General features: G+C 51.1%; 2 protein-coding genes across 2 annotated transcripts; one reads left to right on the forward strand and one right to left on the reverse strand.

Annotated features, from left to right (window-relative positions):
* The first annotated feature begins 1,653 nt into the window (after window positions 1–1,653).
* LOC132247300 (zinc finger protein 391-like) lies at window positions 1,654–7,798 on the forward strand. The gene is made up of 3 exons (XM_059720159.1): window positions 1,654–1,777; window positions 2,986–3,102; window positions 3,653–7,798. Exons 1-3 carry the CDS (start codon window positions 1,744–1,746, stop codon window positions 5,044–5,046), a joined length of 1,545 nt encoding a protein of 514 aa, XP_059576142.1. The 5' UTR covers window positions 1,654–1,743; the 3' UTR covers window positions 5,047–7,798.
* A 641-nt stretch (window positions 7,799–8,439) lies between these two features.
* LOC132247301 (delta-1-pyrroline-5-carboxylate synthase-like) lies at window positions 8,440–15,727 on the reverse strand (the record flags this gene model as incomplete). The annotated part of the gene is made up of 8 exons (XM_059720162.1): window positions 8,440–9,357; window positions 9,677–9,863; window positions 11,542–11,663; window positions 11,825–12,020; window positions 12,157–12,294; window positions 13,228–13,448; window positions 14,761–14,860; window positions 15,615–15,727. Coding segments are annotated over 8 exons (1,328 nt in total), but the record flags the coding sequence as incomplete, so codon positions are not given.
* Window positions 15,728–17,935: the final 2,208 nt, after the last annotated feature.

Genomic DNA, 17,935 nt, shown 5'->3' on the forward strand with positions numbered 1-17,935 from the left:
TCACTCATAACCAATCAGCAAACAAGTATGCTTATGAAGGCTCAAAAACTCCTGTATAAGAGATGCTTAGATTAGTGATCTGGTGTGCTTGTGCGAGCGGAATAATTTCACGTAACCTTTTATTGCTAGCAGTAAACCTTTGTACTTTCACCCCTGGTATCTTTATTGGCCTTTGCATACCGGGCACGATCCCAGACTCGAGCTGGGGCACGACAGGGGGACGGCACCGGCACCGACGGGCTGGAAGTCACGGGGACTCCCACATCCCCTCCCCTGCACCAGCCGCAGCGCAAGGGGGACAAGGAGGCCTGCACCGGCCTCGCATTGGTGGATATTATTACAACACGGATCGTTAGCACGGCAATGACATCACTGACTGTGACCGCGGCCGCATGGCAAGAGCCAACAGCCGTAGAGCGTGTGTGTGCGGGGAGCTGCGAGGAAGACGCGGGACCGCGACCCGCCAGACAGACCACAGCCCGTCCCAGCGGGCCGCGGGGCTTTTCCATCTCGTGGCCCGTCCCGGGCAGCAGCCGGCGCTCGAGGCTCCCCCGAGGCGGGACAGCCGCCCAGGCCTGCCCCCGACCCCTCGCCTGCGCCCGGCTCCGGGGGCTCGCTGGCTCGCTGCCCCCGCCCGTGCAGCACGTGCTGTGTGCCCCGCCCCGCCCCGCCCCGCCCCGCCCTCTACTTGTGGGGGGCACTCGTGCTCGCTGGGGCCCGTGGGACCTCGCGCACCGAGCAGGCGGGCAAGGACCTGGCTCCGGGCGGGGCGGGGCGGGGGCCCCTCTTTGGGACACGGGGCAGCTCGTGCTCCAGCCCGGGCGCTTCCCCACCGCCCGCCCGCGGCCCCGCCTCGCCCCTCACACGCACGGGGGCCCGGGGACGGATCCACGTGTGCCGGGGGGGGCGTGCAGCGCTCTCCCCGTGGGGGAGGCTCATCGGAGGGTAGGGTGGGGCGGGTCTCGCTGTCCGCACACGCGTGCTCGGCGCTCCTGCGGGGGGCGGGGCCCCGGCTCTTCCCAGGGCGCTTTGCGGCCGGGGCGGGGCTAGGTCTCCTTCCTCCCGCCAGGTGCAGACGGCAGAGCGGCCGGCTCGTGTCCGATTTGCATATGCAAATCCGACCCGTGCAACGATTGGAGGAAGGGGCAGAGCCCCGCCCCCGGCAGCAGGACGCGGCGGGCGGGAGGGGCCGGGTCCGCGTGCGCTTCCGCCGCAGCCGCTCGTCCCGGCCGGGGCCGCCCCGGGCTGTGGGGGGGGCGGGCCCCGCGCGGGGGGGGGCACCTGGGGTCCCGGGCTGGGCTGGGCAGAGTGCTGTGGGTGAGGACTGAGGGGACCAGCAGTGCCAGCAGGGCTGTACATAGGGAGCGAGTCCGCAGCAGGGCCAGGTGACTGTGGGGGGAGTGTGGGGCAGCAGCAGGGCTGGGGGACTATGGGTTGGGAGCAATTTTTTTTTTCTTTTATGAGAGAACTTGCAGTTTTCAAACAGACAAAACCAGGATCCTGCATGTCACGTGTCAGCTGAGTAGCGTACCCCTGTCTGTCCTGGCTAAGCGTGCAAAGGGCTGTAGTGCAGAGTGAGTGCAGACAGGGCCGTGGGGGCAGGGGGCAGCGGGGCAGGAGACACTGATGCTGTAACGCTTGTGCCTGCAGCTCCGGGAGGTGTTTCAGGACGTGGCAGTGTATTTCATACGGGAGCAGTGGGAGCTGCTGGAAGAGGAGGACAAGGGGCTTTACCGGGACCAGATGCTGAGGAACTACCAAGCCCTCGTTTCCCTCGGTAAAGCTCTGGTTCTTGCTTTGCCCTCGAGCCATGTGAGCTCTGCAGTGTTGTTGTCATCTTCATAGTTTCATAGCTGGTCGGGTCGGAAGGGTCCTAAGCAGATCATCAAGTCCGACTTTCCCGCCCATGCCAGGGGGGATGCTGGGATAACACGACCCCGGCTAGGTGATTGCCTAGCCTTCTTTCGAAGGCCCTGAGGGTTGCAGCGAGCACCACTTCCCTTGGAAGTTGGTTCCAGCTCCTCGCCGCCCTGACAGTGAAGTAGCGCCTCCCAATGTCTAGGTTGAATCTACTCTGTCAGCTTATGGCTGTTGTTCCTTCTTACCCCGGTAGTGCTCGGGGGAACAGGGACTCTTCCATGGCCTGCTGGTCCCCCTTGGCAAGTTTATAGGCATCCAGCAGATCCCGTCTCAGCCTTCTCTTGTGGAGGCTGAACAGGTTCAGGTCCCGTCGCCTCTCTTTGTAGGGCCTGCCCTGCTGCCCCCCGATCATGTGAATGGCCTCCTCTGGACCCCCTCCATGCTGTCCACATCCCTCCTGAAGTGCGGCGCCCTGAACTATATGCAATACTCCAACTGTGGCCTGACCGTGTCCCCACACTGTCGCCCCATGTTCATTTTGGCATCAATACTGACTCCAAGATCCTTTTCTGCCTTCTTCCTGGTATTAACACTTTCATCCTCATGAACGTTTGGGCGGGGGATTAAATCCCTTTGCTCCCCACTGCTCTGTCCATGAACAGACCTCTCAGACCTCATACTTGTATATATTCCTCCTTCATTTTATCCAGCTGCCTTCCCTGGAGTCTTTCCCCTTAATAACATGATTTCCCTTTGCCTTCTCACAATGATCATATCATTTGCCATTCATTGTGCCTCAAAATGCACTAACAGCCATTCCTTGGGCAGTTATTCTGATTTCCTCCCTCTCCTGCCTAGTGTGTCCTGTTGAAACTCATTTCCACTCATTTGCCTGGAATTGCACTGGTGTTTGCTTTCCTATGACCATATGTCCAGTACCTGGATGAAATGGACCATCCTCTTCCCCCTGCTATGCCTTCCCTTTCATCCTAAATGTCCATTCTCCCTTGTCCTTCAAGTCCTTAGTATAATCCTTGAGTTCATTGCCTCCATTCATCAAATTTCAATTACTTATTCTGAATACAGTACCAGTGAATAAACTCTCTTTAACCACTGCCCAAGCAGGATATCGAGGTCCCACACCTGACTTGATCTGCCGCATCCAGCGAGAACAGGTCGAGCTCTGGGTCTGTGATGATGTGTACTGTGGGGCAATCTTGAGGCCGGAGGACCTGCTGTCAGGTGAGTTCTGGCTGTCCCCTCCACCCAGCTCCCCTATCAAAAATGCGTTGTGCCCAGGGTGAAAGGGAGCCTGGAAACTGGAGACCTGTCCTGCGCTGCCATTTCAGGGTGCTGACCTCAAATAGCTTGTGCTGTCATGTGTGCAGACAGGTGTTGTTCCACGCCCTGAAATTCAAAGAGTCAGTAGTCTTTTTGCCAAAGACCCCCAAGGATTGACATGGCCCCTTGCCCATTTAGTATCAGGTAAAGTTTAATAGTAATTAAATAGTAATTTAATAGGGCCTGAGATGATGGGGCTGAGAGCTGGGCCAGAAACCCTTGTGAGTGTGCAGCTTAACCCCACCGAGTAGGGAAGATGAAACTGGCACAGGGACCTGGCACTGCCTCACCGCCGGCACTTGGGCCTTTGGCAGAAATACCTAATTTTCTAGAGAAAACACAAGTGCCAAGTCCTGTCCTGCTCTGAGGCCCATCCCAGCACAGGGAATAGCAGTGCTTGCCCCTTGGCAGCAGGGCCGGGACTAATCTGGTGTTTCTTCCTCCCATGCAGGACATGCCTGGTTGCTGAGCAGAACCGAGGAGCAGGGTCCTGAGGAAGGGCCTGGAAAGCTGGAGCCACCATGGGCTTCCCTGGGGAGTATGGGTGAGGTGGATTCCCTGAGCCCAGCGAAGGACCAGTGGCACAAGGGTCAGGGGATGCCCCAAAAGCAGGAGAATGTAGCAGTGAACGAGGTCCCATCTCTAGTTGGGCGTTGGAGTGAAGAAGGGGAACAAGCCCGAAACAGCCCAAGGTGCAGGGATGAATATGTCATGCTGAGACACCAGAAGAGAACGAAAGGAAAGGCGCACTGGAGAGAGACACTGCATGCAAACCAGGGCAGTGTGGAGGAGCTGGTAGTGAGGCAGGAGCTCGCTACCGAGCCCAGGGGGAGAGGCCACTCCTGCCCTCAGTGCAGGAAAAGCTTTAGTTGCCCCTCGCGCCTGGCTCTGCACAAGATAAGACGTGCTAGGAAGAAGCCCCATGTATGTGCCACGTGTGGGAAGCGCTTTACGTGCCTCTCGACCCTGGCTGCTCACCACCAGGTCCATTCTGGACAGCTCCCCCACCGCTTCACCAAAAGGGGGAAGAGCTTTGTGCGCAGCTTGGAGCTGCTCAAAAAACAACATGTGCACAGGAAGAAGCGTCAGTACTGCTGTGTCACATGTGGTAAGACCTTCACCCATTTCTTCTCCCTGGTTCAGCACCGTCGGATGCACTTGGGGAGGAAGACGCACCGCTGCAACAAGTGCAGGAAGAACTTCATCAGCTGGCAAAAGTTGTCCCAGCACCGGTGTGTGCAGAAGAGGCAGCAACCACACTGCTGCACAAAGTGTGGGATGAGCTTCAGGCAGCCCTGCAGCCTGGCCAGGCACAGGTGCATGCACACACAGGAGAAGCCACATCGTTGTTCTGTGTGTGGGAAGAGTTTTGCTCAGTCCTCCACCCTTACCCTGCACCAGGCCCTCCACACAGGGGAGAAGCCACATCGCTGTTCTGAGTGTGGCAAGAGTTTCACCCAATCCTCCCACCTGACCCGACACCAGCTCATCCACACAGGGGAGAAGCCACATCAGTGCTCTGAGTATTGGAAAAACTTCCCCCATCTCTCCCACCTGTCCCAGTATCAGCACATCCACACCCAGAAGCATCTCTATTTCTGCCAGCCGTGCAGGAAGCCCTGGGAGTTGTCTGCCTGCTCAGCACCCACCAGTGCTGCATTCGGACAAGCACCCCCCGGCTGCTGGCCCAGCGCGGAGCTCCGGACCACGGGGTGTGTTTCGTGCCAGGCTCCCCCGGCCGCGCAGCCCTGTGAGAAACGCGCGGCGCCCCGCCCCGTTCCCACGTTACCCGCCCTTCTCTGGTGGCTGCGAGGCGCAGGGGTCGGGGCACCGCGCCGCGACTAATCAATGGTATTAGTCTCTTATTGAGCAAGGCATCGCACACCTGCGTTTGCCATCTTCTCCACTTCTCTTTTTGGCAGCAAGCAAAGGGGGTTGACCCCCAAAGGCGACCTGTTTCATGTGATTTGCAGATAAAGCCTCAGGTGGCCGCTTCAACCAGACAGCAAAGACAAGCGACATCTCCCATTAATCCCTTTTCAGCAAGGGAGTCAGCATCCTGGGTGACCAGCTCGGAGGCACTCAACACGCGGCGGGCACAAGAGAACCACTGCAGAAATGAACGGGGGCAGCAGCAGATGTGGGGAACCTGGATATGAAATGACGGGAGAGAGAGGAGAAACAGCGCAGTAGGGAGAGCTGGGCAGTGCCACACCGTAGCTCAGGCTTCAGAGTGTGAAAGGCTGTCAGTGCTCGACCCTTTTGCGAGCAGGGCAGCACCACACCGCAGCTCGGCAAGATGAGCCTGAGAGCAGACAGCGGAGACCTCCCGGCCCTTGCCCGCTACAGGCCCAGATGGTGCGTAAGGGAGAGCTGCGGATGGAGGCCCGTGGACCTTGCCCACAGACAACCCAAATGGCACCTTAAGGGAGGACTGCAGATGGATGCCCATGGACCTCACCCGCTGCTGACCCAAATGGCACCATAAGGGAAAGGAGCAGAGACTTCCAGGCCTGACTGCTGCCGACCCCCTGGATCACCGGTACTTGACAGAAACTATGAACCAGGCTACTACTACTACTGTTATATCCATTCTGCACCTGTACCATGCAGCTGAACACCAGGCCAACCCCTGATGCTCCATATCACCCTGTAGCTCCACTCCGCCCCTGCTACACCCACAGCAGCCTGGCTGCAACATGCAACAATGCTGCCTCATGCAACCACCCTTTCCCCCCCACTCCAAATGCTGAGGATCACATTTGAAACATAGCTAGCCATGTTAGTCTTCAGACAAATAGAAGGAAGGGTAGATTTGTACCTTATAGACTAACCAAAATAACTCTATACACACTTGTGCACACACACACACACACACACACGTGGGTACCACACTTTAACAAGGTCGTGGTAAATCTTGAGAGTGCAGAAAAGAGCCACACGTATGATCATAGACTTGCACAGCAAGCCATACAAGGAAAGGCGGAGGCACCTGGGGCTCTTCAGCCTAAAGCAGAGAAGGGTGAGAGGGGACTTAGTAGCAGCTTACCGCTACATCGGGGGCTTGGCGAACAACTGTTTACCAGGGCACCCTTGGGGAAAAGTAGGAGTAATGGCCACAAACTCCAGAAGACCGTTTCAGGCTTAACACTAGGAAAAACTTCTTCACAATCAGGGTGTCCAGCTCTGGAATAAACTCTCTCCAGACTGGGTGCCATCACCTACCCTGGACATCTTCAAGAGGAGACTGGATGGTCACCTTGCTGGGGTCACCTGACCCCAGTTGTCCTTCCTGCCTAGTGCAGGGGGCTGGACACGATGATCTTGCGAGGTTCCTTCCAGCCCCTGACAGCTATGAATCTAAGAGAGGATGTTAAAAAATCATAGTTATTTACACAACTTTGTAGAGTTGGAAGAGAATATAGGGCCCCCTCCGCACACAAAAGGCCACAGTAATCCCAGCAGGGATATGGCCCAAAAGACACAGGACTTAGACTTAGCAGTCACTGCCTTTGGCTTCTCAAATTCTCCCTCTTGTTCTAAACTAGTCTCTTGTATTCAAACAGGCAGAGCAATCACAGGCATTGGGCCACCAGATGAAGCCATGACAGACTGGGGCAAGGATCCTACATCTAGTGTTGGAATTTAGATTAAAAGAGGAAACCACATTTGGGATTTCTGCGATTAAGCCCCACTTCCACGGAAGGACATAGCCAATTCGTACAACGTGCGACTCATTTTATGTGAAAAAAGTGACAATGTTAATGAAATGAAAGAAAAAATCAGAAAAAAAAAATTGCAAGATTGCCGACCTCCAAGTGCTTGCCATTGTTAACTAGGGGAGTCTTCTCTAGAGAAAGTTACAATTTCATTTTAAATAATCACACACTTGAAGACCGAAAATCATTTTGCAAGAACTTTATTTTGAAAAACATGGAGTTAAAATAGCATTTCCATTCTCCTGCGGGGATGATAAAGTTTCATATAAAACAAAGAACAAAAATATTTGGTACAAATATTCATAAAAGGGTAATGGAATCCACATTTACAGTTGTGAAATTTATCTACATTTATCTGTAATTAAAAGAAATCAAACATTAAAAAGGATCTCTTGGTCAAAGCATTCTGCCGCTGGAACATTTATTCATCGATTTACCTAACATTTAAGCGCAAAGTAAGTGTCAGAACATTCCAGCCCTTCCAAGAGCTGCCAAGATGCTAGGACTGCAGGGAAAGGGAACACGCTCGGCAATACAAAGTCTTCTCAGAAACAAAGCCCTTCAGACCAGGATGAGATGGCCAAGTGCCACAGGAAGAGATTAAGAGAAAGGAACAGGTCCACCCCAAAGCAAGTAAAGGTGGTTTACCAAAGGAGCAAGGGAGAGAAAGGGATGCAAAGGGGAGAGTCTCACTGTGCAGCTGGGATGGTCTGAGGACCCAGCTCTGGGAACAGGTGTCTACTTGCAGCCTCTATGTTTGTTGCTACATGGCGCTAACGGCGAGTAGGAGCAGGAACTCTCAGACAGACACAATTGTCTTTTCTTCATTTTACTGCACAGTGTCTAACCCCCCGGGGGAGCCAGAGCAGACAACTCACCTGAGGGCAAGTACAAACCCCTCCCCAGAGGCAGCTCTGGAGCCTGAGCATCCTCAGTAAACCTGTCGCACTCCTGGGCTCTCAGGTGCTGTCAGTCGGTGTTCCTCTGAGGGATGGGGAGGTTCTCATGAAGATATTTCATGCTCCCATGCTCTGAGAAGTCAGACACAACATGATTGTCCCCTCTCAGCAGCCACTTTGTAGTTAATAGTCCCTCGATCCCCACCGGTCCACGGGCATGGATACGAGAAGTACTGATTCCAACCTCGGCCCCTGCAGCAGCGGGAGATAGGAGCACAAGATGAAGCTGGGTTTTGTGCACAGTTGGCTCTTTGCTGGAAGGAATTTCTCTTATTGCTTCAGTGCTACACAGTTCTTGCATCTTTTCCAAGACGAAGAACAGCCAATAGTGCATCCTTTCCATCCCATTTCCCCCAAGCAGAACTCAGCTTACATTTTTTTTTAAAAAGGGAGGCAAAGTAACGTCTCTCTGTCTACAACCTGTTTTTCCGGAGTGAAACAGCCCTTATGGAGCCAGCTGGAAGCTTTTTTCAGAAATTGAAGTGACATCCTTACAAAGCAGAATCAAGATTCAGTTTGTGTTCTGAAAGTTTCACGCTCTGTAAAAAGCTCTGCCAGGATATACAGCAGGGATACTGCCATAACTGAGCAATATCCTACAGACATCCACAGAGCTTGTGACCAAGGCCATCCTGTGCATTGCTGCTCCAAGCAACAGTGCTTCCCTCACACTGAAGGCTCGCACTGGGAGCCTTCTGCAACTCCCACAAGGCTTTGTGAGAGGAGAGAAATGGAACTGCTCCTGGAATTTCTCAGGATACCACACCCCCACATACACAGCCCCTTTCGATTCTGGGACTGTAGTGGTCAGCAGCCCAGCCTGCGAATGCAGGTGAAAAGGTGTTGCACTATGCCAGACTGCATGCGTACACATGTGTGTGAGGTATTCATTCATCTCCAGGTCTAACGATCCTCACGGAAGAGACCACTGAATCCCCTCTGGAATTGAAGTGAAGACCATATGTTATCTAAGCATGGTCATTTTAGGGTCTTCTCCTGCTATGCACATGCACTAAACTAAACTTAACACCACACAGCCTCAAGGCTAGGGCCTTTAGAGGTTACTCAGTTCCACAACAGAACATCTTTTCTCCCTTCCTAACTGACTCGCCTTCCTAATTAATCCAGGTGGTACAGTGTACTTTCTGCTCCTGTCAAACTTAACTACACCCACCAGATTTTTATCTGCTAATCCTTTCAGCTGAAAGATCCAAATGTCTACTTCTGCTACAGTATCTTCTCTAAAATCCTTCCAGGAAGCTCTAGGCAGAGAAGGTACAGCCTCATCTTCCAGGATTCAGGCAGGTACCTGCTAGGTGTACAAATCCCAAATTCAAATCTGCAACCCAAGCAGAGCAAAAGAACTGCTCCTGCTCCCTTACCAAGCCCCAAGCGGTATCCGTCGGAGAATCGGGTGCTGGCATTCCAGAACACGCAGGCACTGTCCACGTGCTGCAGGAAGTACTCTGCCGTTTTCTCTGAGGGAAACAAACTGATGTGAGCGTTCAGAGATCTTCAGTTATGTGCGCAGTGCAAGAACCTGCACAAACCAAGTTGTGCAGCACAGCATTAGGCAGATTCGTCATGACCAAACCAATACTGACAGCCCTTTCACCACAGCACACAGATGTCAACTCTACAGGTCTGCAGCCATGACAGTAAGAACGATCAAGAGAGGTTCTGTCCTAAGTAGCTTCTGGGCCTGGTAGCCTTACATGCCATGAAAGTGCACATCAACCACCAGTGCCTGAAGTTTGACAGCACGAGCTGATGCACTTTACTGTGCAGGGCACTGACCATTCTCTGTGACGATCACATCTGTGTGAGAGCTTCCATATTTGTGGATATGTTCAATGGCTTCCTGGACACTGTCCACCACCTCGATGCAGCATTCCAGGTCTCCGTATTCTGTACGGAGAGACTTCACTTCTGAAGGACTGAAAGTCAAGTAAGATGCAAACCTAGGGCCAGCATGAATCTTCACCTGCGAGGACAAAATATGCATCAACTCACCTCTCCAAACACCTTCCACACAGAACAGCTGCCCCCAAGTTAAATATTCCCTAGAAATAAAAAGCTGGCTGCAGCACAGATTTCTCGCCTTATGTAGACCCTATAGACAGTTTCAGGTCATAAAATGTAAAAGCCATTTCTGGGAATTTTATGGCTCAGGGAATTAGCAACAGGGTACTGAACCTGGGTCATGGCTGCCAACCAGCTGAACATGAACTGCCAGCACAATATGGCAGCTAGAAGATGTAACGTATTCCTTTAACGATGCATCAAGCAAGAGTAGAGAGGTGAGAGTACACCCAGTACAGCAGTGATGAAACCATTCTGGGAACACATGTCCAGTTCTGGTACCTTCACTTTAAAAGGAATGTTAAGAATTAGAGAGACTTCAGAGGAGAGCTATAAAGAATGAATCAGAAATACAGAGAAGATCCCTTACAACAGAGACTCAAATGCAATTTAGTTAGTTTAACCAAAGTGAAGATTATGAAGAGATTTCAGTTCACAGCCTGGCTGCATGAACAAGCCCCTGCAAGATCAGCTTGGATAAGTGAACACAGAGCATCAGCTACACCACAGTAACTGCTAGTGTTCCTGGTCTTGCCCTGCAAAGAAAACATAGTACTTGTGTCAAGCAAAACAAGGCAAGCTACTCTGAGTCTGTCGTGAAGCTAATGCTGCTGGGAGCCTGCAGAACCAGAGCTGGGTGTCTGTCTAATATTTATTCAACTGCCACTTGTTTGATACACAAATACTGAATGAAACTTCACATCCTTTGTGACAGACCGACACTACACTAGCTTAACAGCCCCTTCCCGCTTGCAGAAGGGAAGCCCAAGTCTGTGGAGAACTGCCAGTGGGGCTCACTGGGGAGCTTTCTGGGTCACGTGGTTTCCCTTGGACACATCCCCCCAGCTCCCCTGTCACCAACACATGTGGTCCCAACTTTCCCTCTGACCCTGTGTTTTCTGCACAAATACCCACAGCCTGCGTGTCCTAGTGACATAGCACCAGCTGTGTCAAGTGCCTGTTAATTAGCATTCAAGGTCTGAGCTGGGGGCTTAATCCTACAGCTCTCTGGAGCCCAGAGAAATTCAGCACACAACTACAAAGACTCCTGCACAGATGCTGCTGGAACTGCAATGTCTGCAAGATGCCGAGAAAGTCGTTCGAGAGCTTCGCTCTGTAGATCCTGCATAGACACGAGGAAAGCAGAACAGGCAGAACCAAGGACAGGTTGACAAGCATGGGTGTGGGGTAAGTCTGGGGGGAGGAAACAGTGCGAAACAGGGGGCAAAAACAAAGAAGGGACTTGAGTGTGGTTAAGATAAAGACGAGTGACAAACCTCAAGCACAAGAGGGGCCGATCTGGTGGACTAGCACCAGGACATGAAGAGTCGGGACCAAAAGCTTCTGCTTCCAGACACAGCAGAGAAAGGGAATACAAGCAGCACCAGAGAAGGACCGCGATGCACATCACAGCTCAGCAACACCAGGTTCATCTCTAGGCAGAACCTGAGGGTTGGGGGAGCAGGGCCCCAGAAGCCCATTTCTGTATACCGTAGCGCTACTGCAAATGCCCCTAACGTCCCAACCAGACTCCTAAAGGCTAGCAATTGTCCATAGCAAAACAGGCGGTGCTCACTGACCTGCTCCACTCTCAGCATGTCGATGATCTGATCAAACAGTGGGGTTCGCAGCTGGTCCCGGTGAATCAAGAGCGTCTCCAGAGCATTGCAAGCAGCAGGATATTCACACTTTGAGTCTCTGACTACGGTGCAAGAATGGACAATGGTTACAAGCTGCTCCTTGCACACTCTTTCAAGCCTTCCTAATGAGCAAGCCTGAGTATCATGTACTTATGAACCTATGTCTTAAAACAATACAGACATCTCAGCTGAACTCAAACACAAGAAGCCTCTCCCACCTTACCTATCCTTGTGACCTTCTCAACACTGGCATCTGCGTCCACATATACATGGCAGATCCCTTCACTGTGCCCCATCCCTGGGATCCCTTTAGCTGCTTTCTGGATGTCCCTAACAAGCTGAGATGACCCGCGTGGAATGATCAGATCTATCAGTTTGTCCAAGCGGCAGAGGTCCTCTACTTCCTCTCTGGTATTCACCTGTAATAAATAAGCAGCAGGTTTCTGAGGACTAAAGGAAGCTCACAGGATCTCTGCCTTGAAGCATTCACAAATGGGCTTCACTTACAGCACATGCACACATCTGCCAAATTCCAGACTGGCCTCCAGTACTCACCAGCTGCACTGCATCTTTGACCCCATGGATAGAAAGTGCTTCCTGTGTCAGGTGGTGAAGGATCTGATTGCTATGTGATGCCTCCCTTCCGCCTTTCAGCAATAAACCATTTCCACTGGCAATGGCCAAAGCAGACACCTGCCAAAGGGAGAGAAGGCATGAGCACTACAGAACATCAGCATAATGCAGACACCACCGAGCAAGTACCAGATTCCCCCTGCAGCCATGCTGACCCTGTTGGAGTCATACCGTCTTCCAGGCCACTCTGCCCAGGGAGCTATTTGGACAGACATAGGATGCACACAGCTCCAAAGCTAAATACACTTCATGGACAAGTCTCCAATGTCAAGGTGGTGCTGGCAAAGGGGCTAGCTGTGGATGGATGTCCCACTGCAAGGGGACACCAATGTATCACCAATGATACATTGGTTCCCCTCTGCACCAATCAGTCCTTCCAGCTGCCCGAAATCACTGAAGCTCTCCACGAAAGGAGAAGTCCTGCTTCTACTACAGTGCCTAAACTGCAAGGGTCTTTGTATACACCACAAAATTGGCCTTTAAAGCAGCTTAAATGCCCTTTTGCATCGCTTTAATGGCATTGCTGTTTGCACGCTCAGCAGTGTATTCCACTGTAAATGACTTTGTAATGTAGCAAGGTAAAACACCTTTGTGGTGTTTTAGTTTGCTACCTAACAAAGTGCAACAGTGCATGGGACGCTGAAACCCGACCCGTGCACCGTCCCCACCACCTTCTCCCACCACCAGCACACCCAACTGCCCTCCTGCCACCTTGCTGCTCTGCCCCAGGGCCAAGCCAGCCATTCCCAGGTGGCCGCACCCACAGAGGGAAGCACCGGGCCCCGCACTGCTCAGGGGCTTTGTGACCCAGCAGCAGCTGGTGCAGGCAGGCAGGAGGCCAGAACCTCAGTTTAGAGGAGTCCCAGCAAGGGAACCTTTCAGGAAACATTCAGGCACACGGCTGACCACCCCCTGCATCAAGAGAATCCTCCCCGGCTCCTCCCCTGGTAACAACAGGCAGCTGCAGCAGTTCCACGTGCTCTTGCTACGTACCTGTGGGAGGCAGTCTGGGCGGGACTCGAAGATCACCAGCAGGACACCAATGGGCACTGTCACCTGCTCCAATTCCAAGTCCTTTGCTATTCGCGTCCGGCGAATGACACGGCCCACACTGTCCTGCGAGGATGCTGCAATCTGGCGCAGACCAATGGCCAAGCTGTTCAGCTTGGACGTAGACAGACTCAGTCTCTTCATCAAAGGAAGCGCCAGTCTCCCTGGAAGAGGGGAAAGCGATTTAGCCATTCTGAACAAGCACCACATTTGTTGGAGACTAGACTTATGCATTTGGAGGAACCACTAAGTGTGAGCTTTAAAGGACAACAGTGGCTGGTCCTTGGTTCCTTGTAGACGTATCTACCATAGAGGCAGCTAGCTGTTGTTCAAATGTTGCAAAGATGCTCTTGCTAGGGATGCATGTAGGGTCTACCCTGGAAAAACTGAGGGGTCACTGCAGGAGAAGGAGGAGGACAGATATCAAGAAAGTGACACCCGACTCACTGAAGGGCAATGCAGCAACTGTGGCACAAGAGCCAAATACAGAGCTAGGTGTCTAACAGTGACTAGTATAAGGTAGAGAAGCTCAAGAAAAACAGCGATGGGTGAGACGGGCAATAGGAGTACACCCCTACCTTGGCCATGCTTGTTATTGGTGGGTCATTTCCTGGGGGTGAGATTATTTTGGCTCTATCAGTTTAGCAGCGAGTGTGCTCAGCACAGCTGCATGCATAGCTCACGCTCTGAAGGTGAAGTTTAAAGCAAGACACTTTTACTGACATCTCAGACATGACAGGAGAGCTCAATGTTTCTGCCCTTTTTAAAGAATTCCTGATGCTGCTAAAACAATAAACTCGTAGAAAGGCTTTGCTGTGAATGGATACATCCAGGCACAAACCCACTGCCTGCCCCAACCTACACTTTGCACACCTCTGTGCATCCTTCATGAAGGATGCAGGAGTATAATGTAGAAACGATTCATGATGTGAGCACAAGTCACCTGTCCCACATTTAGTCCATCCCAGACTTCTCAGAATAATAACCTGATGCTGATTAAAGGCATTGCACCAGTTGCTTAAAGTAGACTAAGCCTAGTTAGTACACGGATGTTGCTCTTTTTGGAGAGCGTTGCGTCACAGCTGGCTTGGCCACAAGAGATGGAATTCACCTCCATGGGGCACGGCATCCTGTGTTGGCCACCACTGCTAAGGAACATGAGGTGTTCGCCATGTCATGGCATCGCTCTCATGGGGACTTGGAGCACTGTCAGTTTTTGTACGTCACTGTTCAGCACATTACCTGGCTGTGGTGTCCAATGCAGAGAAAGTGTTTCCTACAACTTTCAGAGCTACAGCTGCCTGCACTCAGGGCTTTCAAGGTCTTGGATTTGCTCCTCAGTGGCAGCCAAGAGGAAGGTCATCCCACAGAGCTCATTCCCAAATTCCTCAAGCCCCGAAGCAGAGAACATTCCCATCTCCCTGCTCTCTTGTGCAGACCCAGATGCACTATGTCAATGTAGCTGGCACACGTTACCTTTGTTCTCAGCTTCTTCCATGTCTTTCTTGTTTGCCAACAGAATTTCTTCTCTCTGGTCTGTCAGTAAGTCAGCAAGATGATAGATAATATCAGCTCTCTAACAAGAATAAAAAAGGGAATTCCTCTTATCATGGTAAACTTGAAGTAGCTCATAGTACTCTGGCTTCTGGTCCCTTCCAGCTCTGAACGGCACATCTTTGGACCTCACAGTTTCCTCCCTGGTTTAGCCCCCAGTTCCCCTCAGAGAGCTGACGGCTCTCAGCTTTCTCTTTGCTAGAAGCGGGACTGTATCACTTACTCTGCCAACTCCATTTCTGGCCTTTGCATCTCTGCCTTTCAGGTCTCTGCCTTCTTTCCCAACCCCAAGAACCTCTCCCTTTAAGACACTCCTATTTGCAGCTATAGCAGCCTTGTTCTTCATGGTGGCTCCCCTTGATCCAACCCAACTGTAATGCTATGGTGCGCTCACTGGAGAACTGCACACAGGGGCACCCTACGGACATTGTGAGAATTCTCTTAGCGGGAGCAGCTGGGGCAGCCCACTCCTAGGTGCGTCTGAGGCATTGCCTACCGACGGTGAGAGTTTGTATTAAAATAGAGCAGTTATTTAGATGATGAAATACATATAAAACACAAGGATTCAAACATGCGTAACTTCCTAACCACAGCTCTGTAGCCCATCCACCATGCCATGCCCCTTCCCCTCTCCTAATACATTACTAAGTGATGAGCTTGACAGAAAAGCAAGAACACAAGCCCTTTCGAGCAGGGACTCATCTTAACTGTTTCCCAGAAAACATATTGCACATTTGTGGATTCTAGTAAGATCTGAGGTCATGTAGCCCTGTTACCTGTTCAGGTTGTAATGCTGCCAGGATCCTGCCACCAGCTCGAGCCATTTCAGCCTGCTGTTCTACAGTAGGGCCTATGAAAACAAGAGTGTGCACACTGGATATAATTTTAACTCCAAGTTAGAGCATATACAAAAACTAAAACTCCTCATCACAGTGACCATCCACCAGGCAAGAAAAGATACACTGGCTAAAACCTCTCACCCTTTCTCTCAACACATGGAAGGGTACACATGCGGTTTCATGTGCACATCCAAGAAGCTGCAACTATACCCATGCAGAAAGTGACATCAAAATCATGCCTAATTATATTCATGTTTAGTGACCTGAGGAAGAATGTCTTGCATTCAAAAGAAAGCTTGTCTATCTCATTTCCCAGCTACATAGTTGGTCCATTAAAAGATGTCACCCTAAGGAATCCTTGCCTCTTAAATATATTCAGGTAAGCTTGGGGACTTGCAAGCAACAGAAAGAGACAGAAAAATATTCCTAGGTAAAGACAGTATCAGAGTGGTAAAAATCTTGTAAACAGACAAAAACCATAAACAAAAACGTTAAGAGCCGGGAGCATATCCACCTTTCCTGATGTGTTCCTCCTCTGACCATCTCCCTGCTCTCTTGTGCAGAGCCAGATACACTATGTCAGTGTAGCTGACCCATGAGGATACCTTTGTTCTCAGCTTCTTCCTCGTCTCCTCTAACCCCACAACCCAATATCTCAGGCTCTTCACAATCCTTTGGCCCTCCCCAAATGATCTCTGTCATTCCAAGTACCTGCAGAGGACTTCTATACTCCCTCCTGTCACTTTTTGGCCTAGGTCTTCATCCACAGTAGTGCAATCTGTTAGCAGTGGTTAGAGTAAGGAGATAGCCTGGACTCCTAAGATCATTCCCAGCACTAGGAGAGGAGTAGGACCAAGTGTATTTGGGAAAGAAGTCAGACAAACTAGCATTTGTACCTAAAATGTTTGTCTAACATCTCTTCCTACTACTGAGTTGTTCCATTAAGAAATTGCCAAAACAAATCTAGCTTCTCTCATATTCCTTAAGCCATCACAACTACAAAGACCACTATTAAAATAGGCAAGGCACAACTTTCAGAGCTCAAAAAAGGAATTCTCAGTTAATACAGTATATCTCTTTGGGGCACTGCTGGGATTGGTTCTCAGTCCACTCAATTATTTTTAAATCAGCGTCTAGAAATAATACATTCATGTCCAAGGAATGTCTCTCTCTCAGACACATGGGATAGCAAAAAAGAAGGATAAGTCAATGCTAAAGAGATCTGATCACCTAAAAGGCAACATATCTTTTTCAAAGACATAGGAACAGAGAACATAGATTGTATCTATAGGAAAAAAGGATTGTAGTCTGAAAAGCAGTGGCTCTGAAAAAGGCTCAGGTGTTGCTGCAGAAGGCAAACTGAACATTCACTCCCAAGCTCAAGGTTTTGGGATAGCCAGCTAACACAATGCTTTGATGTACTATGAGGAGACCACCAAGTAGGATTAGAAAGAGATCTTGGTCTTACCAATGCCGTGCCAAGGTAACTTTCCAACCCCGTATGGAAGTTCTGGTGTCTCCATCTTATACGGATAAGAGAAAATGGCAGAAGGTCCAGAGAACAGCTACAGAAATGATTTACACTCTACAAAAGTGTGCCTTAAGATGAGAAGTTTAAGGAGTTCAGTTTTTTTAACTCACTAAAGAAAGGTTGAAAGACAATTTAATTATAGCCCATCAGTGGTCATACAAGGAGCATGCAAGGGACTCTATCAGATCATAGGACCATGGGAAAGTAGGGCTGGAAGGAAACTCACAAGGTCATCTGCTCAGGGTAGGATCATCGCTGACTAAACCATCCCAGGCAAGTGTCTGTCCAAAGTACTCTTGAAAACTTCCATGGATAGAGAGTCTACGACTTCTCTAGGCAGCCTATTCCAACTCTTGACCACCTCACAGTCAGAAATTTCCTCTGCTGTAGCTTGAGGCCATTGCCCCTAGTCCTGTCCCCCATGGCCAAAGGGAAAAGCCTATCTCCATCCTCTCAGTAATTGCCCTTCAGGTATTTAAAGACTTATCAAATCCCCCTTCAATCTTCTCTTCTCCTGAGTTTCTTTCAGCCTCTCCTCATAAGTCTCATCTCCCAGGCCCCTGATCATTTTTGTTGCTCAGGATAGGACACACACCTCAGATGCCCTCCGGCCAAGGAAACCAGGGGTCTTGAACCCACAGCCTTAGCCCCAGGAGGCCAGCAGGCACACTGCCGCAGCACAGCTACAGACCCTACACATGGATACACATCTTTTAAAAATGATCTG

This window comes from Alligator mississippiensis, unplaced genomic scaffold (assembly GCF_030867095.1).
Source record: "Alligator mississippiensis isolate rAllMis1 unplaced genomic scaffold, rAllMis1 scaffold_168, whole genome shotgun sequence".
Lineage (NCBI taxonomy): Eukaryota > Metazoa > Chordata > Crocodylia > Alligatoridae > Alligator > Alligator mississippiensis.